Below are 21,881 nucleotides of genomic sequence, written 5' to 3' on the forward strand. Positions count from 1 at the left end.
AATGAGTATTATATTATTAACTCATTAATATTATATATATTATTATATAATACTCCATAATTTTACTTAAGTTACTTACAGGTTTTTTTCCTGTTATAAATAATGCTGTGATGAATATCTTTGTGTTTCAGGTAATGAAATTCTATGTTCCCAAGCTGGGGAGCAGATTTAGACGTCAAAGGTCAAACTCTGTGTGGCACATACCTGGCACCAAATCTTCTCTTATCCCCATTTCCTAACTTCCTTCCTTGCTGCCACTGTTTTGCCAAAACTCCATGTTTCTTCCCCGTTTGTCCTTTTCCATCTGCATCTCCTGCCATCTGCGGTACTCACTCTCCTCTACCTTCCTGGTGATGCGTGCTATGCCCATTCCTTGCACCGTCATGCTATCATTATGTAGATGGTATTATTTTAGTGGTGTTTCCCCTAAGAAAGCTCCCTGTTGCCTGGCACATTAAACTCAAACATCTCTCCAAAATTCAGTTCCACTCACAAGTAATGTGGGACAGGCTGGCCTACAGGTCTCTTCCTACCAGGCCTGTGAGCTCAGAGGACAAGCACTCAGTTGTACATGTCTTTGGGTTCTTTTAGAGTTTAGAACAGAGCTGGACACTTGGTAAAGGTCCAATTAATAACCGAGGAACAGAACTGAAACTATGATTCCTGCCCAGAGAAAGCTCTTCTCTGAATTCTGACCTATGTACTACCCGGGAAAAATTCCTTAATGCCAAGGCCTGCCTCTGCCATTTTATCCACCAGGCTTCCAGAGTATCCCAAACCACAGGGTGAGTTGGGGGAGGGGAATGCTAATGAAAACCAAACTCAAATTTTCCTAAGTACTAAATCTGGATCAAATTTAGAGGTGAGAGGTTAAAACTCGGGCAGAGAGGGGGGAATCGCTATCCTTTCTTTAGAAATAAACGTTTAGAACGGGAGGTAACATTACTTTTGTTCGGCATATTTTTAAAGCATGATTCAGAAAATAATGAGAACTGTTTGCACTTACCAAGGATAGAAACTTGTGCAAATGTATTTTCGGTACACAGCAATGCCCGCGGAAGCAATTCCAATCATTAGGTCTAAATTGTGCAGATCCTGTAAAAAGGAAGATCTCAGATCCACAGAGTGTTACAGTCATGCTTCTGCCCTCTGGTGACTTTAAAGCACCCACGCTGTTATAAATAGTAATATGTTTAGGCTCCAAACGGGAAAATGCTCTGAAAACAGGCAAAAAGCCCCACTTAACAGATACTTAAGATCCAAGTACTAAGTACCAAATTCTTCTAAAATGAACACAGCCTGTCAAGCAACATGTGGGTGCCACTGGTCTAGAAAGTTACCAAATAAGCCCACTCATTCCATGGAATCATTTACATGAACACTCAAGCTTTAAATTTTCAACAATCAGCACTAAATCAGAAAGGCCTCACCCCTTTGCAAAGCTTTTTACAAATCTCAATTTCCATTACTGTAAAGGCTTTAGCTGTTACGAAATGATGATGAAAATGTATAAGTTTAGAACTGCTGATTCTAAATCTACTTAAGAAATAAATGCTGGCTGGGTGAGGTGGCTCACGCCTATAATCCCAGTACTTTATGAGGCCAAGGAGGGTGGATCCCTTGAGCCCAGGAGTTTGAGGCTAACCTGGGCAACACGGTGAAACCCTGTCTCTACAAAACAACACAAAAAATTAGCTGCGTGTGGTAGCACGTGCCTGTAGTCCCAACTACTCAGGAGGCTAAGGTGGGAGGACTGCTTGAGCCTGCAAAGCTGAGGCTGCAGTGAGCCATGATTGTGCCACCATGCTCCAGCCTAGGCAGCAGAGGGAGACCCTGTTTAAGAAAAAAAAAAAAAATGTTGCTTCTAAATCCAATGTATCCAACATTTATACAAGCCTAAGCGCTGGGCATTGCTGTGGACAGTGAGGATACAGAAGACACAGCCACTACAAGCTGTTTTAAATCTGTTTGAGAACAAGGTGAGTACAAATAAAATTTAAAAACAAAATAGTTCCTCTTCTTGAGTCATTTACTTTCTTGTTTTTCCAATCAGATATTTGGTTTTTGTTTGTTTGGCTTTTCTCTGAGAGACAGTGTCTCACTTTGATGCCCAGGCTAGAGTGCAGTGGTGCAAACATGGCTCACTGCAGCCTCAACCTCCTGGGCTCAACTGATCCTCCAGCCTCAGCTTCCCAAGTAGCTGGGACTACAGGCATGGGCCACCACGCCCAGCTAATTTTTTATTTTTTGTAGAGATGGGGTCACACTATGCTGCCTAGGCTGGTCTTGAACTCCTGGGCTTAAGGATCCTCCTGCCTCAGCCTCCCAAAATGCTGGGATTAAAGGCATGAGCCACTGTGCCTGGCCCAGATACTAGTAATTATAAAGAAAGGGCACAGTTTGAGTCAGTTACAACTGAGTGTGAACCTTCAGTCTGGCACCTATTAGCTGTATTATTTTGGGCTCCTGAGACTCAGTTTTTCTTCTTGTACAATAAAGATGATAGAACCCACCTCGAAGGGTTTTTATCTGGCCGAAATGAGAGAAGATAAAAACCTAGAAGGGGGCTTGGCATGTGGAGCTTCTAGAAGAGAGTTCGGCATGTGGAAGGCATAAGAAACGTCCATTCCCCTTTGCCGTGGGACAGATCATTTGTGAACCGCAATGTGAACATGGAGTTAGAGAAACTGGACAAACAAAACAGTGCTGATATGGTGGAGAGTCCAGAGAGTACTCACTTTCAGTACCCAACAGAAATCACACGCTTACAACAAAACCAAATTTGATTGATGAAGGATAGAACTGCATTTAAATGTGATACTTGAGATCACAACAGAGGGAGTATGAAGCAGGTGTGACAGAACAAATTAGCAAAGGAAATCAAAACTGAGTGAACAAGAAAATAAATGAATGGTTTGGGTGGGCCAAAGACCAGGTCTCAAATCTCCTAATCCTGTGGTCTTTCAGCATGCATTTCAACACCTGCAGCACAGTTACTGTCCACTCAACTCCCAGGCCCAACCCCACATTTCCCAGCTCCCCTTGCAGAGGGCAGAGCCCGGTGACTAGTTCTGGCCATTGTGCTCTGAGCAGGAGGAATGTATGTCTCTTTCGGGCTGAAGCATTTAAGAGCTGGTGTGTAACCCTGCAGCTTCCTGTTCCCTTGTGACAAACATGGAGGCCACATGGTAAGACAGCCATGACATGGAAGCAGCCTCGACTGCTGAGTTATTGCAATGGATGGGGTCGGGGGCTGCCCTGGAAGACTCCTGGACTCAATGCAAGCTTTGAATTACTGAAAGATAAACCTTGTGATATGAAGCTATGGAGATTTAGGGGTTTTTAGTTCATGTAGAATAGCCTAGCATGACCAAACCCCCTCTGATACCTTGGGGGTCTTAGCCACGTAGGTATCATCTGGCCTCACAGCCCTTGAGGGTCATTTCACTGACAGTTCTTGGGGTGGGAGAGCACAGCTCAACTCAGGCAGATATAAAGTCTTACTTCACCAACAACTAAAGTTCTCTGAAACAGTCTATCTAAGATAAAATATTATTTGCAAATGGAATAAAAATGAATGGTCAAGTCCCAAAGCTGATATTTTGTAAGATCATTTTCCTTCCTTATTTCCTATATATCACAACTTGCCTACCTCACAGGACTGTAAAGGGACCGAAGTGAAACAAAAATAAAGTGTTTCTATAAACTATGAAAATACATAGATTTAAAATGTGATCATTTACTCAATCTCTATGAGCCTCAGTTTTCTCATCTATAAAACGGGGATAACTAGAATGTCGATTTCACAAGGCTTCTATGATCCCGTATGAGAGACCTTATGGTCTCATATGAAAGCATCTAGATAAAGGTTAGTATTTAGTAGGTGCTCAATTAATATTTGCTTCCTTTTGGATATGATATGGGCCAATCAGGTAGAAAACGTATGTCACTGCTGAAAGGTCAGATGCTAATTAGACAGTGAGAGGTCATGTGCTGAAGCTACAACTTGTGTGCTGTGTGACCTCGGTTAAGTCCCTGAGTATCAGTTTCTCCATTTGTAAAATGGGGTTAATGATAATACACGGAACTCATGGTATTACTGCAGGAAATAATCCACTGGTGCATAGAAATTGCTTGGCAGATGACAGATGTTAGTAAATCCTGTTAAAATGGTCACAACTAATTTCAAATATTTATTGATTTTCACAATCAAACCACCATAGTCTTTTAAAAAAAAACTATCATATTTGAGTACCTAGCTCCAATTTGGGCAGCACTTGAGATTAAGTAGAAATCTTGGCCCCTTAAACTGTCACTTGAAAAATGAATTTATACCTATTTTTTGCCTTTTAAAACCGTAATATAAAATGGTCTTACAAAAATTACCAGTTTCTAAGCTCCTAACCTCTCAAAAGGAAAGTCTTCAAGTACAAAAGCAAACATTAAAAAAAGCAATTGGACAAATGACCAACAAAAAATTCAGTATTACTTAATAAACCTTCCAAATATCTTTTTAAAAGTCCTGTTACAATGAAAAAGAAATGGTTTCATCAAAGAAGTTTTCAAACTCTCAGAGATTAAAATAAAAACATAATGTTTGATCCAAGACATAACAAGAATACATACCCTACCACTGTGCAGTTCTACTCCATAGAAGTCGAGGGTCCGCGCTATGTTGATATAGCAGGATTCTGCTTCTGATTGTTTTAGCCCACTACACAAGAAAAGACAAAAGCAGAATTCATCCAATAAATAGAGGGCATTGTCTCCAATTTTTAAAAAATCTAGAACATTTGATACCATTTCTGTAAGGTTATTTAAATGCCTTATGTTATCAATCTTAAGCAATCTAATACTAAATTCTACTAAAGCAAGTTTTTCTTCTTATCCATTGAATTTGACTCCCTCTAACCCTCTCGTTTTTAAATTAAATAATACTTCCTTTAGTGGGCTCTCAATATTCAGACGTAGAAGACCGTTACCTTTCAGAATCCCTGCCCTAATTATTCCAAGTTGCTAATTCGTAGGGAATCTTTAGGTCTCTCTGCCTTTATCTCTTCTTTTGGCAGTGGCCTCAAACTTTCAAACGCCACTGGCCCCGTACTATTTTAGGACATTGACTTCTGCCCTGGGAATAATTCTGGGAGAGAGGTTTGGCAGTGCTTCTTAAAAGGACGCGTGGTTGCCTGGCCTTTGTTTTTATGGCTTTCCCAAGAAGAAAGCAGCCCCTTGAGAGCTGGCCTTCTTGGTCAGGGTGGCCTTTATTTGACCCGGACTGAACAGCTGCCGCTGTAGCTTTAAGTGAAATGAGGAAGGGGAAGAGCAGCCAGAATTGGGCATATGTGTTGGAGCTGAGGCTCGCAACAAATATGCAGGGGCAACTGCAGAAGACTCATGCTCCTCACGTGGACATAGAGCACTTTTCACGAACTGAACACAGGAGACTGGTCAGCGCTGCATGTCTATCTGTCTGTCTGTTTAACAAGACCTGAAGGAACAGCTTGTTTTATCAAATGTGGTAAACTGCTAAGAGATTTACCTTGGTACAGTCCATTGGTGGGGCAATCAGATTTCAAAATGGGCATTTCCTTCAGGAATTTACTGATTTCAATGACATCCTGAAAAGGATGCAGCAGCCATCACCCTAAACTCTTACTGGATTTTACACTTTACAGAAATGCTAGTTATGCCAAATATATCTGCCACCATACCAGCTCAAAGGTTCAAAAACCCCCGACATCTTGAAAGAGGATTCATGCACAAAAGAAAGAGGTTGCATCAAACACAAAGGGATATGATGTCTGAAAATACCCAACCCAAGTTCCCAAAGTAGGCCACCCCAGCCCCCTCACCTGTGCTGCTCATGCAGAGATTCGACTTTTGTTAAAAAGTCATCATTTTGATCGGGTATAAACTGACTATCGGAAAGATAGCCTGGATGATGTACGGAAGAATTATAGTCTCCAAAATGAGCTATCAAGACAGAATAAGGGGAAAATCATAATTAGTTTTGCCTTTTTAATATGGTCTGTATTTATAAGCATCTACAGCACCACCAGAATAACATTAATTGCAAATACTCTTCCGGTAAGTTCTACACCACATGAACTGAAGCTTCTCACTAGCTCCAGACTCCACACTTATCTGAGCCTTCACTATGGGCTAAGATACTATTACACATGATCCAACCAAATTCTCATTCTTCCCAAGGATACAGAGGGAGAAAATCGGGAGATGGTGTTTGAACCTAGGCCCTGTTCTAATCCCATACCTCTTCCATATACTGTGGTCAGCACAGCAGTTTGCATTCATGCCACTGGATAGAGAACACATAAAGAAAATGCCACAATTCGTATGCCACGCCCGGTGCAGGCTTTCTCTGCCATACCCCAAGGTTACCATAACACTGGACCAATCTGCTCTAAAAACTGGTTGTAGGCAGAAGAGAGGCCATGCAGACCTGACCACTCTCTGCACCCCGACCCATCACCTGGGATTCAGGGAGACGTGGAAGAAAGGGGACCAGGGTATGCTCAGAGGCCACAGGGACAAGGGGTGGGAGTGAGTGGGGACGAATGGTCAGGGCTCAGGCAACAGCAAAGTTCCTAGGGAGAAAGACACATTCTAAGGGGAGTCAGAAGATATGAAGAGAGATTCTGGGGCTATCAGGGGAATCACATTAGGGACCTGCAGGTGCAGAGGGAAAAGGAAGGGTGACTTTGAGACTAGCCCCTTGGCCAAATGGTACTGCTCCCTTGAGACCCTTGACTGTTGTCTGCCAACGTGAAATGAATTGTTGATGCCTATGATGTGATGGGCATTCTTGAGAGTTGTGCAGTGTTCAACCTGTACAAGTGTCCATGGCTACCCCAAGGACTCAAACCATTTGGGTGTCTAGAACATTGAGGAAACTGGAAAAAAGGCTGGCAACAAGTGAAGAGCCAAGGACCAGGCTTATGGGACCTGATGACATCCATTTCCTTTCTCCACAAAGTTTTCCCATTTGTCTAAAAACAGAAGAAGATAATCTCTAGTTCTAATGGGGTAACTGATCTCGTATTCCATTTTCTTGACAAACAAACAAAAAAAAGCTTCTACTTCATCTTTAAAAAAAAAAAAAAAACTAGCCCTAATCTTTCCAAATATTTTAAAGAATTCCTTCCTGCAGCTGGCCGCAATGCCAGGAGGCTCCTGAGGATTCTCAATTCAACACCAAAGATTTCCAAATCAAATAACTTCTTCTCTGCTACAAGGGCAGAGTATGGGAAAGACATGGTGATACTTTGTGGCCAATCTCAAAAGGGAAGTGGGTGAGACAGGTGGCTGCTTGGGTGAATTTCACCACAAAGTTGAAAGGGCAATGCGGCTGGGCGCGGTAGCTCATGCCTGTAATCCCAGCACTTTGGGAGGTCAAGGCGCGTGGATCACCTGCGGTCAAGGGTTTGAGACCAGCCTAGCAAACATGGTGAAACCCCGTCTCTAATATGAATACAAAAATTAGCCAGGCATGGTGGCGCATGCCTGTAATCCCAGCTACTTGGGAGGCTGAGGCATGAGAATCGCTTGAACCCGGAAGGCGGAGGTTGCAGTGAACCGAGACTGCGCCACTGTATTCCAGCCTGGGTGACAGAGCCAGACTCTGTTTCAAAAAAGAAAAAAAAAAAAAAGGGCAGATGCAAAGGTTATGTCTCACTCAGCGTTGCTCACCTAACTGCCCTCACACCACAGGGCTGCTCTTTGAGATCCACACCATAACGAAGGGATCTGTTTCCTTCCTACACTGTGCCTCAAATGCTGGGACTGGGTCAGACTCACCTTTAGGGCCCAGCACCAGGCATGGCACACAGTAGGTGCTCAGAAATTTGGGTGCTCAGAACTGATCTGTACAGAGGCTGATGCAAAGTTCAATTCTGGAAGGGGAAAAGGGCAGACAGCCAAGTGACCAACAAATGCAGACTTGGTCAAGGTTAGACCAGAGGCTGTTAAGGTCAGTCAAATGTGGCCAAGTTGTGGAAAGAAACATCAAGGCTATGTGGCTGGTAAGTTTGTGCTGGGTTAAGTGTACATAATGTGTTCACATGAAATCACTTAAATGCCGTGACACAGCATGCCCAATGAGGAAAAGTGCTAGAAAGCATTAGAATCACTTCCTTCAAAGTCCTCATGTTAAGAGTGAAGAAATTGAGGTCTGGAAAGGAAAAGAGACCTTTAGGACAGGGTCAAGATCAGAACCCAGGTGATCTGAACCCCAGTTAGAGATCCTACCACCTCACCAGCCTGCCTGCCAGGCCTGTGAGCCGCTGCTGGTCATTTGATGACAGCAGTCATGTCCCCAAAGGCCAACCAAATGCTGTAAATGACTTTCCTGAGTCTCAAGGTGGAGTCCCATGAACCTTTACTCCGTTGGTTTCATTGGCTGATGGAGATCCTCCTGGATCCCAATAAGGTTATCCATCATACCAGTTAACAGTCCCATCCCTGGTATCATTCTGCAAACATGAACAGCAAGGTTCTCTCTTTAGGCAAGTTGCTGACAAATGTTCTGAACTTCAAACACAACCAATGAGCCTCCCTGTGGGGTGGTTTTCCCTTTAAATCCTAAAAGGCTACTCTGTGCAAAGCTCTATGCCAACCACTAGGGGGAAACAAAGTTAAACAGTGATAAACAAACATTTGCAAAACACAGGGCGGTTTCACATCGATTTCAATGACATCATCCCACTTGATACTCATGATAACCCTGTCATATAGGCAATGCTTTTTATCCCCACTGAACAGATAAGGAAACAGACCCAAAGGGGCCTGCCACAGTTGCTCAGCTGCTAATTTGGAGGCTAGACTCTGACCACTGTCCCTACTCTTACCTACTTACTATACTATATGCTCCAAACTCCTAAGTAATCCATTTTCCTATCTGTAAGAAAGCAACACATACAAAAGTTAATTATAGCAAACAAAAAAGGAAGTGCTTATGTGGGAAATACCTTGTCTTTTTAAGTTCCATGCTTTCTTCTGGTTGACAGTATTTTATGTTTTGCAGCACAGAGAGGGTATATCCCAGGTTCCAATGTACAGCATTTCAAGCTGCCCGGCTGTTGTACTGGGAAAGTCTTTTACCTACTATTCATCCAACTCCAACCTGATCTTAGAGACGGTTCTCAGGGGTCATTCCTAGGATGTTTTCCCAGATGTTCTCCCCCCATCCCCAAGCAGGATGAAGTGCATCCCTGGTGGCCATCTCCACCGCTAGTATCATCCACATCTGCCTCCCTACAGGCTGTAGACTCCTTGGGGAGAGCAGTGTGTTTTATCCATCTGTGCACCCGGAGGCTGGTGCAGACCTCTATGTGGCAGAGGTGCAGGGAACATTCTGGAATAAACATATATTTCCAAAAAATATACTTTATTCTTTGAGCCTCATAAAGCCTTGACAGGTCAGTAACAATTTTTCACCATTGTGTATTTTCGGGTACTTTACCTGCAGATCACTGTTTGTTTTTTTTTTTTTTTTAGAGATGGGGTTGCTCTGTTGCTCAGGCTGATGTGCAGTGGCATGATTGTGGCTCACTGCAGCCTCTAATTCCTGGGCTCAAGAAATCCTCCCACCTCAGCATCTTGAGTAGCTGGGATTACAGGTGCAAACCACTGTGCTGGACTTTATATTAGATGCTTCTCTTGGAAGAATTTAGCAGGAAGAATTTAGCTAAAACAATTTAGCATTTTATGCCTAGCATAAAATGTAGGCATACCTTTTGATCCAGTAATTTCATATACAATAATTAATTTTTTTTGAGACAGAGTCTCGCTCTGTTGCCCAGGCTGGAGTGCAGTGGTGCAATTATGGCTCACTGCAGCCTCGACCTCCAGGGCTCAAATAATCCTCTCACCTCAGCCTCCCTAGTAGCTTGAACTACAGGGGTGTACCACCACACCTGGCTAATTTTTGTATATTTTGTAGAGACAGGGTTTCACCATGTTGCCCAGGCTGGTCTCAAATTCCTGGGCTCAAGCAATCCACCTGCCTCAGCCTCCCAAAGTGCTGAGATTACAGGCGTGAACCACCACGCCTGGTGCAAGTATTAATCTTAAAGAAATGTATGCTCTGCAATATATATATATTTATTGAGGGTGGAGGAATAAAAGCTTATACTTAAAACTGCTTGCCTGATAAGCCATGATTCTATTAGCTTGATAGCAATGTTAATATTTCTACTGAAGCCAGTTTGTACTTTTTAGGTGCCCACAACTTTGTTAGCCCCCATTCTATCAGTTCTTTGCAGAAGGGAATCTGACTACTAAAGCCTGGCACAGAATTATTTGGTTCTTAAATTTTACTCTAAATAGAATTTACTGTTTACAATAAGCAATTCCCTGACAGCTTTCTTCTGGGCAGATAATGAAAATACAGTAAGAGCTAACAGTTGCCACGTGCCATGCACTATTCTAATAGTTTTACATACAGTAACTCATTTCCTCTTCACTACAACCATTGAAGGAGACACTTATTATCCTCATGTGTCAGGTCATGAAACTGAGGTCTCGAGAAGCTCAAAGTCAGGCAGGTACAAGTGGAAAAGGCAAGACCTACGTATATGGCTCCAGTCCAGTTCTCAGTGACTCAGCCAGGGATGGTCCAACAATAAAGAATATTTAGTTACAGATCACCTTCACATTTCTGCTTAATTTGAACCAAGTAGCCATATTGAGAGCTGTCTTAAACCACTTGTTACCTCAATTTCACAGGTAAGAAAACCAAGATTTGGAGAGGCAATCCCACATAACTGGTTACCAGAGACATCAGAATTTTTTTTTTTTTTTTGAGACAGGGCCTCACTCTGTCACAAAGGCTGGAGTGCAGTGGCATGATTATGGCTCATTGCAGCCTCAACCTCTGGGGCTCAATAGATACTCCCTCCTCAGTCTCCCTAGTAGCTGGGACTATAGGCACTGCACCACCACACCCAGCTAATTTTTCTACTTTTTGTAGAGATGGGGTTTCACAGTGTTGCCCATGCTGGTCTCAACATCCTGGGATCAAGTGATCCTCCTGCCTCAGCCTTAGAAAGTATGAGGACTACAAGTGCACGCTACCATGCCCAGCTAAATCTTTAGTTTTCACAGAGACAGGGTCCTATTATAATACCCAGGCTGGTCTCAAACTCCGGGGTTCAAGGGATCCTCCCGTCTCAGCCTCCCAAAGTACCAGGATTACATGTGTGAGCCACGACACCTGGACAGGGATGCCAGGATTTAAATTGAATGTGCCTATATTCTAGTTAGTGCTCCTGCCTCATAAACCTGAAGCTCAGGCTGTGAACACCAAACTCGCTCTGAGATATGGGGAAGCTCAGTCTCCTCAGCTGATTGGCCTGGCAGAGACAGAGTTCACAAGATCTAGAGATCATAAGAATACAAGCTGACTGGTGACCATGCCACTTCCCATATGGATGTGACATGGCCGGGCCTGTCCCAGGCATATTGTAGAGAGAAGGGAAGGTTCAAATCCACCCAGGCCCATTCACCTGTCTTGAGTTTCCCACTAGGGGAAGAGGAGATGCAGGATCAATGGAGAGACTAACTCTGGGTCTCGTCTTACTCGTGAATAGGATCACAGGTGGTCATCTTTGATGTCCCCTGCCCTCCACTTCCTGGTTCCATGCAGATGGGTGGGTAAGCTGCAGGTCCAGCCACCTTGCTCTTCCCCTCCCTCATTTCTGTTCTTTGCTGGTAGGGAAGTAGGCAGACCTAGGGCTACCTCAGCAGTCCCGGTCAGCCTTCTCTTGCTATTTTGCCTGTTCTGAGACCAGAGCAGAGTGTGTAGTTCAGCCAGTGCCTGCTATCAGACCTGACCATCTTGCTGCCTTAACTGTCTACCACACAGTAGGTCAACAGGGTAATAGGCCAAGATGATTTGGGCTTATGGGAAGGTACAGATTTCTTAGGTCTTGAGCTGCAAATGGCTCTACCTGAGTACTATGCTGATGAACTGTATTGCTACCACAAAGCTAGCCACTATCAAGTGACATTTTGCTCTCATTTGTCTATCTCATCTGGTTCTTTTCATTATGCCTACCCAGCATCTACCCGCAGGACGTGGAAGGGAATATGCCCTCGATGAAGTTTTGCTGACTGAACGAGCGGATTCCCACTCCAGTTTAAACCAGCCTTGAAGAAAATTCCATTTGGACTTTCTATCCAATATGGTAGCCACTAGCCACATGCAGTTAGTCCAAATTGAGATGTATTGTCAGTGTAAAATCCAGACTGATTTTCAAAGACTTAGTATAAAAAAAAGAATGTAAAATATCTTGCTAATAACTTTTTACATTAAGGTAAAATGCTAATATTTTGAATATATTGCATTAAATAAAACATAAAAAACCTCCTGTTTCGTTTTACCCTTTTTAATGAGGGTACTAGAAAACTTAAGAGTTACATATATGACTCACATGATATTTCTATTGAATAGCCCTGGTATAGATCAATATACAATCCATTAGCTATATTGAAACTCTAAAAAGAAATTCATAAGATCCCAGCAGTGTTTTAGAGTATCATCAAAGAAGCAGCAGGGGTGACTTCTAGCAAATTCCTTGACCTAGCTGGGTCTAGGTTTCCATGTGTATAAGAGATGACTGATACAAGTATTTGTCCCACTGGGATTTGTATGACATGCCTGAGCAAAGGTTCTGGAAAATGTAATGTGCAACAGCTGTCTACCGTCTGATGGGCTCCCTTGGAGAAAACTTCACACCACAGCTCATTCACTCCTTTCCCCTTAACCACCTTCCTTAATCCAACATCCCCATGATACCGGAGAGTGCCAGTCTGGGTAAAAGCAGGACTATCTGGACAGCCAGAGATATGCTGTCCAGCAGGATTCCTGGGGAAGAGGGACTTGGTCAAGCAGGAGGAACCAGTGACTTTTTCCATACACTGATCAGAACAATCTGTCCATCCGTGAAATGCTCCCTTTGTGACTTACATTGTACGGCATAGGACGCTAGAACCACTGCTGAGTTAAGAGGGCAGGTTAACCTGTCAGAAGAAAAACGTATTAGTGAAGTCACAAGAACCAACAACAGCCTGAAACATTCACAGATCATGGGTAGTAAGCAGCATATGTCTTTCTTTGCTTTGATCAACCATTACAGAAGAACATGAACTGTAACAAATGCAACTTTATGAGACAAATCAATCTCAGACAGTAAAGGTAAATGTAACACACTAAAAAATTTTTAAAATAAAACCTTTGCATGTTTAAAATCATAGCCATCGCAAATACCATGAAGCTAAAGGTCTAATGATGGCCAGTGCTTTGGCTGGTCAAGAAGGGTCAGGCTCATATCTCTAAGAGGAAAAAAAGTGAAAAAATTATACTCTGAGATCAATGGGCAGCCTTCAAATCTTTCTAGTAAAGACCGGAGACTCATCATAAGGCTCTCTAACTAAATTCCTGAGTTCTAATGACTCTTTGATTCTTGATTACCCTCTTTCTAAAATAGTAACATCCTCTTAGGAGGGACAAGTAGAAAAGTATTTTGAATTTTAAAACCTGCAATTCCTTAATTAAATTAACTAATTATGATGACTTTGGATTCCTTTACCTAGTTACCCTCCTGAAGATCTACAGAGTTCAGTGATCTGGCTATCTCTCAGTCTTCGTGCCATTCACTAGTAATCATGGACTTGGGTTGGCCTTGTTCTCCTTTCCTCTTAAACTCACTGCTTTTCCAGGTGCCCTGTTTCTGCCATGACTCCACCTCTGTCTTAGGCATATTTTGAATCCTCTGATTGCTCCCTTTTCTTTTCTGCATTCAACTGCAGATTCCACAGCCTGCCCAGGAGCTCACCAGCAGACCTGGAGCAGGGGTCACTGTTGGGCAGAACAGGTTAGGAGAGGGCAGAAAGGAGGGCTTGCAGGGTGGGGAGAGCTCCGTTAAACGGAGGAATCTTGAACAGCAACACTGGGAGCCCGCGGGACTTTAAAAACATTCTTCCCAGCAACCCAGTGGGGAGTGGAGAACACAGTTTCTATGGCAGCCCGTGAAGTACCCAAGATGGGAATCACTCCACCTTTCTGATAATGTGGCCCTCCAGGGGTTCCACTTCCTGTCCACTGTGCTGTGTGCTGGTTCTGCAGCTGCATACGAAGACGACTTTCCCTATCTGAGGGGCCCCCATCGTTCCTCAAGTGATGCTGTGTTCCTGCTGGGACTTGCAAATAATCTCCCCAAGGTTACACATGCGGTCCAGGGATCTCACCATCTGTTTGTTCATCTGGAGATCTAGAGAGCCCGTGGGTAAGACAGGCAGAAACAGGATGAGTATCAGCTCTTTGCTCTCCTAACAAGATGGGGTTTGATTAAATCTAAGCCAGTGTCCTTGCTGGAGAAAGAGCAGGTAAATAGGATTTGGGGAACAACTTAGAAAAGAGGCAGAGGAGGTTCCCTCTAGACGGAAGAAGCAATCCTATGAAGTCAGAAAGAAAAACATTTCCAAAGAATGGTGTTCCAAATACATACTAGGGAACACCAGAAGCCTCTGTTCTGCTCTCAACTCGGCTGCGTGTTCCTAAACACATCCCTTTCCTTCACTCTGGGCTTTGGGGTCTCCACCTGCTGAGTGAAGGGCTTGGACGAGATCAACCATCTTGGAAAGAAGGAGATGACACCTTGAGTGCCAGCTACCATGGACAGCTCAAACAAGTCGGGACAACTTGACACTTAGGAAAAGTGCTCAGTATGTTCCACTGGGCCTGTCAAAAGACCCACAGTTACAAATAGCCTGATCCACGTCAGACAAGCGTTCGGTAGCAGAGACCCTCTCCTCAGAGAGGTGGTGAGCACCTGACAAGGGCCAGAGATCTAAGCCAGGATGTGGGCCTCAACAGATTTGCCCTGACTCACATGGAGATAACAAGGGGCATTTTGTTTGGAGAAGAAAAACTGAAGACAACCCATTTCCAGTATTTGGAGAGTTAGACTAAAAGCTCCTGAGGAGGCAAAGCCCTGGCCTTATTTGGCCAGCACAGTTCAGTGCCTGTCTCATAAAAGGGGACTGCAAACTTTCTGTGGAAGAGACTGTGTGTGCAGAAGAGAAGGATAGAATGGGTTTCCACAGCTGCTAAGGACAGCCTGGACCCAGGAGAGGGGTTGGTAATTTCAACCTTGAGTAACCCTAAAATGTAAAAATGCTGCCTCATGAAAGGGTGAGCTCCCACTCACTGGGGGTGATCAAGCAGAAGGCCGAAGACCTGCAGATTGTGCTGGGGAAGTGAATCATTCCTACCTTGAATGGGAGGATGAGCTAAGTGATGAGAATTCTATAATTCTATAAGTGCTCAACAGTCAACAGGCTCTGGAAATCCTTTCCTCAGGGTGTCTCTTGTTTCTATCTTTCCACCTCCTCTCCCCACAAACTTCACTGCCATGCCCCCAGGTCTCTGGCATGGATGCTAAAACAGCTTCCTTGAAGGCTGTCCATTCCCTTCCATTCAGACTGAACCACCCCTGGCCTCTTCCAGTCTTCCCTTGTGCACGCTGATACTATCTTTGTGGACATGGCCACATCCTTCCTGCTTAAAAACCTTCAACAGTTCTCTTCTGCCTGCTAGATGTAAGATGCCCGCCTACATAGGACACGAACAGCCCTCTCTATTCTCCTGTAAGCTCTCAGCATGTGGTTTCCAAGTGGGACTGTCGGGGGTGGGGTGTCTTCTCACTGCCCAGGGAAATCCACCTCCTCACTTCTCTACCCAACCCAATTCTGGCTCATCCCAGCAATCTACAAAGACTTTTCTAGCTCACACCAGCAGGGGCTCCTGAAATCTTATGACAACTGTGGTCTCCACTGCCCATATTGGTTCTAATTGTTTCCTAATTGCTTCATGGAATATGGTGTCATTTCCCCAATGAGACTCCAACTCCCTCACAGTACAGCATGCTGGTAGCCTCTGAAGACCCTCCTCCCCAGGGCTAAACTCACAGGGGTTGGGGGCGTGGTGAAGAGACTGGGAATAAGCTGTGCTCTTCCCACCAGTTTACCTGCTGCAGTTTCTTCCCTAAGTCAAGGAAAGGAGGTAGCTCAGGGACCACTGGCTTGGAATTTCCTCTCCCTTCTAGTCACTGAGATGGTCTTGGTAACACAAGAAGCACTAAATGATAGGCAGATGAGCAAAAAGCCTCCCAGAGAGAAAATGAGTCATCCGTGGGTACTAAGGGGCTCAGAAGTGGACCTAAATTAGGCCCGATCTGCCTTCCTGAATGAAACCCATTGTACATTCTGGGTCTCCTCCTCCCTTTAAAATTTCTCAGCTCTTTACCAGAAAGATAGCTGCATCCTTTGTAATAAAACCAAAATAACATGAAACAAAGTTATCAATCCTTAGCTTCTCTCAGCCAAGTCTGAGGTATAATAAAAACAGATGTCCAAAGCCTAATGCTGTACAGGATGCTTTCCACATCCACTCTGTTTAGATTTGATATTGTTACCAGAAATAAACACTCATTAGATTAAAACCAGGAATTTTGCTAGCCTAACAGGAAAAGAAAAATGTAAAATTCTCATTACCTTCCTTCACAAATATCCATCTTCAGTTGTAAGAAATACAAGTGCCTATGAAACAATTGTTTTCATTAATTCATACTCAAACTGAAATAAGCAAAAAAAAAAAAGAAAGTTTGATGAGTCAAAGACAAGAGCTGTACATGTGAAAGATACATAAAAATATGGTTTTGGTCCAAGGTATCAGGTGCTACCTTACGCTCTGCAAAGCTGCCCTGTCATTACTGATGGCTCATGTTGATACCCTATGTCTTGACTGGTGGGGGCAATTTTCTGCCAGCGCAGGCTGTCCTATGAAGAGCTGAGCAGGGATGAATGGGGTGGAAACAGCCCACCAAAGATGGGCCGGTACTGTGGGTTCCGCTGTCAGTGAGCATCCCTGCCCTCGATGACCAGAAACCACAGGTGCTGTGCACAGGCAGCGCCCACACACCGGCAGGGCCACTGTTCTGAACACCGTGCCGGGATCCATCCACCCAAGCTCCATCTGCATGAAGTTGCTAAAAGGAGGGGAGTCTGGGAAGATACCTCCTTGGCTGGGGTACAGACCCCCAGCTGAGCATTCTCCTGTGTCCCAGGAACTGTGGGTGCATCAGCAAAAGCATAAACATCGGTCAACTAGAAGTTTCCAGGACCTCCAAGCTGAATTCTGCACTCATCTCTGGGCAACCAGCAAATGTAACTTCCAAACCCAGACCTGTTTTGTGCGTAAGTCGTGGCAGGCCCCTTGGCCTGTGACTTTGCTCCTCTGCCTGGGGAGTGGAGAAAGGAGGCCGACGGCAGCATTGCGCAGGTCAGGAAGCGCCCTGGGGAGACTTCTATTTAGGGATGCGGCATACATGTGACACTTGGCCACTAGCTCCCATGCTTTTTTAAACCCCGATTCAAATGGGATAGACATTCCAGTGTCTGGCCAAGATGACAAAAGGGAAATCTCTTGAAATCTAATATAGACAGGGCAGAAGTGCACAGGGGCAGGAGAGAAATAATTTTGACAATTTAAACAAATCAGTTTCATTATTCCTTCAAATTTATAAAAGTCAGGGAACTGGCTTGAGATGGGAATGCTTCAAACAGTATTACAGCCTTCTATGTGCAGAGTTCTGGGCTGTGTACACGGTACTACTTTGTAACTTTCCCTCTTATCTCAGCCTCATAACTCTGTAAGGTAGGTACCACTATCTCCATTTTTACAGATGACAAAATCGAAGCTCAGATAGGATATGTGAGGTCAGTGTGTCTTATTTTAACCTGGATGATCATGTTATTTAAAAAACTCACTATGCTACAAATTTCTTATATGTTTAATGGCTAAAAAGCTTAGGATCCATGTCGTAACTCTGATATTATTACTCTGATTATAATTAACTACCCACAATGTATTGAACACCTGGCCTTGAGAGACAGTATAACATACATTTGCTGATTCACATCTATTTGGTATTGGAATCTCCATCTTTTCCACCTAGGAGAACATCATCAGTTCTTTCTAGTTTGTTTCTATGTTTATCCAAGCTGACATTCAACCAGAATTAAGTGTTCTCTCCTCCTACAATGCTACTGAGAGAAAAAAGAGAGAGTTATAGATAAACCAATGGTGAATCTGGGCTTTCACTGACAAGCTCAGCTAATCAGTATGTCTTCCTAGGGATATAAATGAGAAGATAAACGTGGAGATCACCACTCACCAAATGCTGCCTTGTCATATATTGAGCAAAGTTTCTGAGTCAACCCCGTGGCATCATACACAAAGAAACCAGAATAGTGGAACCCGACCCAAGTTTGGGAGACTTCCTAGGAATCTTGAAGGAGCCTAGTTTTGAGATTGCCAGAATATAAAATTTTGCAAAGAATGATCTAAATTTATCAGAAATAGCAGCTGTGGAGGCTCACAATGAAGAAGATATTTATTTAACAATTAGAATACAGGATAGTTCTTTAGAAGAGATGCTTGGGATGTCTAACTTCAGAAATGTGATGACCTCTCTTGTGGGTACCCTACCCGTGACCTCAACTTCAGAAAAATGTAATGATCTCTCTGCCTAGATCCTTAACAAAGATCCTTAACAAAAAAAAAAAAAAAAAAAAACGAACAGATACCACCTCTATACACTTTCTTTGACTCTTGAGAGCTAAAATTTCCTTCAGAGGGAATTTTCTTAAACAGGAACTACAAAGCTGGGGTAAGATACTATGTGCCAAGAATATAGGTAAAATCTTTTAAGTTTTTTTTTTTTAAGCATATGAATTAATGGTAGAAGCCTGGTCCAAGATAAGACAATCTGGCAGCTGGGCGTGGTGGTGTGTGCCTATAATCCTAGCTACTCAGGAGGCTCAGGGAGGATCCTTTGAGCCCAGGAGTTTGAGGCCAGTCTGGGCAACATAGTAAGACCCTGTTTCAAAAAAATATATATATATATCTCTGGCAGTCCTGGTGGCCCACCAGCTCTGTAAGAGTTATGGGGGTGGCTCCCACCATGGCTCCTGTTGCATTAAGAGAAATCTGGTGCCGAAATCCCAGGTCATAGTTACATTCTACACCACAATGGGATACCACCCTTCTTAAGATGGAAGGTGGGGATGGGGGGTGCCAGTTATGAACCAGTGAATTTTAGAAGAGACACACACACACTGTTTATTCCTCATTCTGCGCTAAAATCTGCCTCCCTGTAGCCTCCACCCACTGGCCACAATTCTATGACCCTGCACATCTAGTTCCCCTTCTCCCATGACTACTCTTTGGAGACCTGAAGGCAGCCTTCATTTGTGCCCAAGGCTTCTCTCCATCATGAATGCCCTACATTTCCACAGATGTCCCTCAAAAGACAGGAAGGCTCAGCAGGAAGATTCTGTCAGCTTCCAGAGAAGTGGGCTTCTTTTCCACAGGGTATGGAAGTGGATGGCCAATGGCCGGGATGGGCCCTGTAGACAAACTCCTGGGCTGCGCTGGCCATAGGAATCCTCTCCCTCAAGTTCGGCCACTGGAGGGCTCTAATGTGCCCAGTGGATGCCACAAACCTGTGGTTCTAGTGTTATGAGGAGGCAGGAGACAGGTGGCAATCACTAGTTTAGGCAGTGCTGTCCAGACTTGGGGTTGGAACCTCCCAGTTGGTCGTACAATCAATTTAATGGGTCACAGTTGGCATTTTTTTTAAAAAAGGAAATAAGGCCAGGCATGGTGGCTCACGCCTGTAATCCCAGCACTTTGGGAAGCCGAGGTGGGCAGATCACAAGGTCAAGAGATTGAGACCATCCTGGCCATCACTGTGAAACCCCATCTCTACTAAAAATACAAAAAATAGCTGGGCTTGGTGGCGCACGCCTGTAGTCCTAGCTACTGGGGAGGCTGAGGCAGGAGAATCACTTGAACCCAGGAGGCAGAGGTTACAGTGAGCTGACAGCACACCACTGCACTCTAGCCTGGCAACAGAGAGAGACTCAGTCTCAAAAAAAAAAGGAAATAAAACAGAATAGAAAACTTCAGAGTACTTGGTACTTACTATAGTTTTATAAAACGTTTGCTTCAGTAATTTATGTATGTATACTGTATTCTGAAACAAAATATGTTTTTACTATGGAATTGTGATTTTTTAAAAATCCACTGGTTAGAACCACACACACGTACGCATGTACATATATAATCACACACATTAAATATATATAAAAGATACATATACATGTAAACATACATGTATTATTCATGTTGTTTTTAACACATCCCTTCAACACAGCCTTTTTTTTTTTTTTTTTTTGCAACAGGGTCTCAGTCGATCACTTAGGCTGGAGTACATGGCTCGATCATGGCTCACTGCAGCCTTGAACTTTCTGGGCTCAAGCGATCCTCCTAGTTAGCCTCCTGAGACACTGAGACGTGCACCAACACACCTGACTACTTTTTCAAATTTTATTTTTTGTAGAGGCAGGGTCTTGCTATGTGGCCCAGGCTGGTTTCAAACTCCTGGCCTCAAGGGATCCTCCTGCCTTGGGTTCCTGAAGTGCTGGGAAGCTCACAGGTGTGAGCCACCATGCCTGACCCAGAGCGTGTTATTTAGCACTGGCCTGAGGAAACCTTGGTAGGCTCATTTCAAACACATTCTTATAGATTCCATCACCAGCTCTGTGTCCGTCAGCTTATGAAGTAACCTGCTGGGCTGAGTGTTTCTATCTCATCCCCAGTTTATCAGCATGAAGAGCTGGTATGGGGAAAACTCAGAGGACAGGACATGCTTCTGTGTGGTCACCTGATGTGTCATACCAGACACCTTGGACACTGGCTTAAAATGTAATATAATAAAAAATACAGTCAAATCCCCAATGTCTGCTATAGTAGAGGGAGGAGGTGCACAAAGAAGGCAAAATACAGTAACAGATTAATATTTGGCCTTTCAACGTATTATAAGTTAAAATGTGATGTAATTACTACTAAACAAAATAAAGAAGACAGCACTCTGTGCCTGAGTTAATGCTGCCTCCTTGATTATGTCTTTTGGCCACGATGAATGTAGAACAGGATTCAATAAAGCATCTATTGCTTTTTTTTCTGGTGAAATAGCTTCCCTCCCTAAGAAAAATAAATGGATCAATAATAAAAGGGTTTAACATTGCCACAGGGGAGGGAAAGTTTGTTTGTGCAGTCTGTGTTAAAACAACAATTTTCTTGTGCGACACTCTCCTCCTCCATTCCAAATACTCTGTCCCCCACACCCAGAAAAACCCACGTACCAGCCCAGGGTCGGGAGAGACTCCGAGCCCTGAGGGGTAAACAACTCCTATCACAGCCCTCTTTCCCTTATCTGGTTCACATATTTCCTGCACTTGCTGATTCACTGAGAAGACAAGCTGAATCCAGTCTGCTCTCCTTTCTACCTCTTGCAAACTGGGGATCTGATAGAAAATTCTTATAACAAAGCTGGCCTGGTGGCTCATGCCTATAATCCGAGCACTTTGGGAGGCTGAGGCAGGCAGATCACTTGAGGTCAGGAGTTTTGAGACCAGCCTGGCCAACATGGTGAAACTCCATCTCCACTAAAAAATTAAAAAAAAAAAAAAATTAGCCAGGCATGGTAGTACCTGCCTATAATCCTGGCTACTTCGGAGGCTGAAGTGGAAGGATCGCTTGAACCTGGGAGGCAGAGGTTGCAGTGAGCCAAGATCACACCACTGCACTCCAGCCAGGGCAACAGAGAGAGAGACTTCGTCTCAAAACAAAAAAAAAGAAAGAAAATTCTTGTAACAAGAGATGTCTTGTTATCTTCAAGAGCCTCGATTTTAGCTCTTCAGAGACATCACGCTGTTTGACCTGTGGATGACTATTT

The 21,881-nt window shown here is 43.8% G+C and overlaps 1 protein-coding gene across 1 annotated transcript in view; it reads right to left on the reverse strand.

Annotated features, from left to right (window-relative positions):
• The window catches only part of PTPN3 (protein tyrosine phosphatase, non-receptor type 3), a 160,812-nt gene that overhangs the window by 54,585 nt on the left and 84,346 nt on the right, over positions 1-21,881 (reverse strand). Inside the window, exons 6-10 of the mRNA XM_011954591.1 lie at positions 16,573-16,617; positions 12,986-13,038; positions 5,853-5,973; positions 4,627-4,714; positions 1,007-1,095 (exon numbers count right to left, since the gene is read on the reverse strand). Coding sequence (XP_011809981.1) covers positions 1,007-1,095; positions 4,627-4,714; positions 5,853-5,973; positions 12,986-13,038; positions 16,573-16,617 — 396 coding nt within the window. The remainder of the gene's footprint in view (positions 1-1,006; positions 1,096-4,626; positions 4,715-5,852; positions 5,974-12,985; positions 13,039-16,572; positions 16,618-21,881) is intronic.

The sequence above is a fragment of the Colobus angolensis genome, unplaced genomic scaffold (assembly GCF_000951035.1).
Source record: "Colobus angolensis palliatus isolate OR3802 unplaced genomic scaffold, Cang.pa_1.0 Scaffold386, whole genome shotgun sequence".
In the NCBI taxonomy this organism is placed as follows: domain Eukaryota; kingdom Metazoa; phylum Chordata; class Mammalia; order Primates; family Cercopithecidae; genus Colobus; species Colobus angolensis.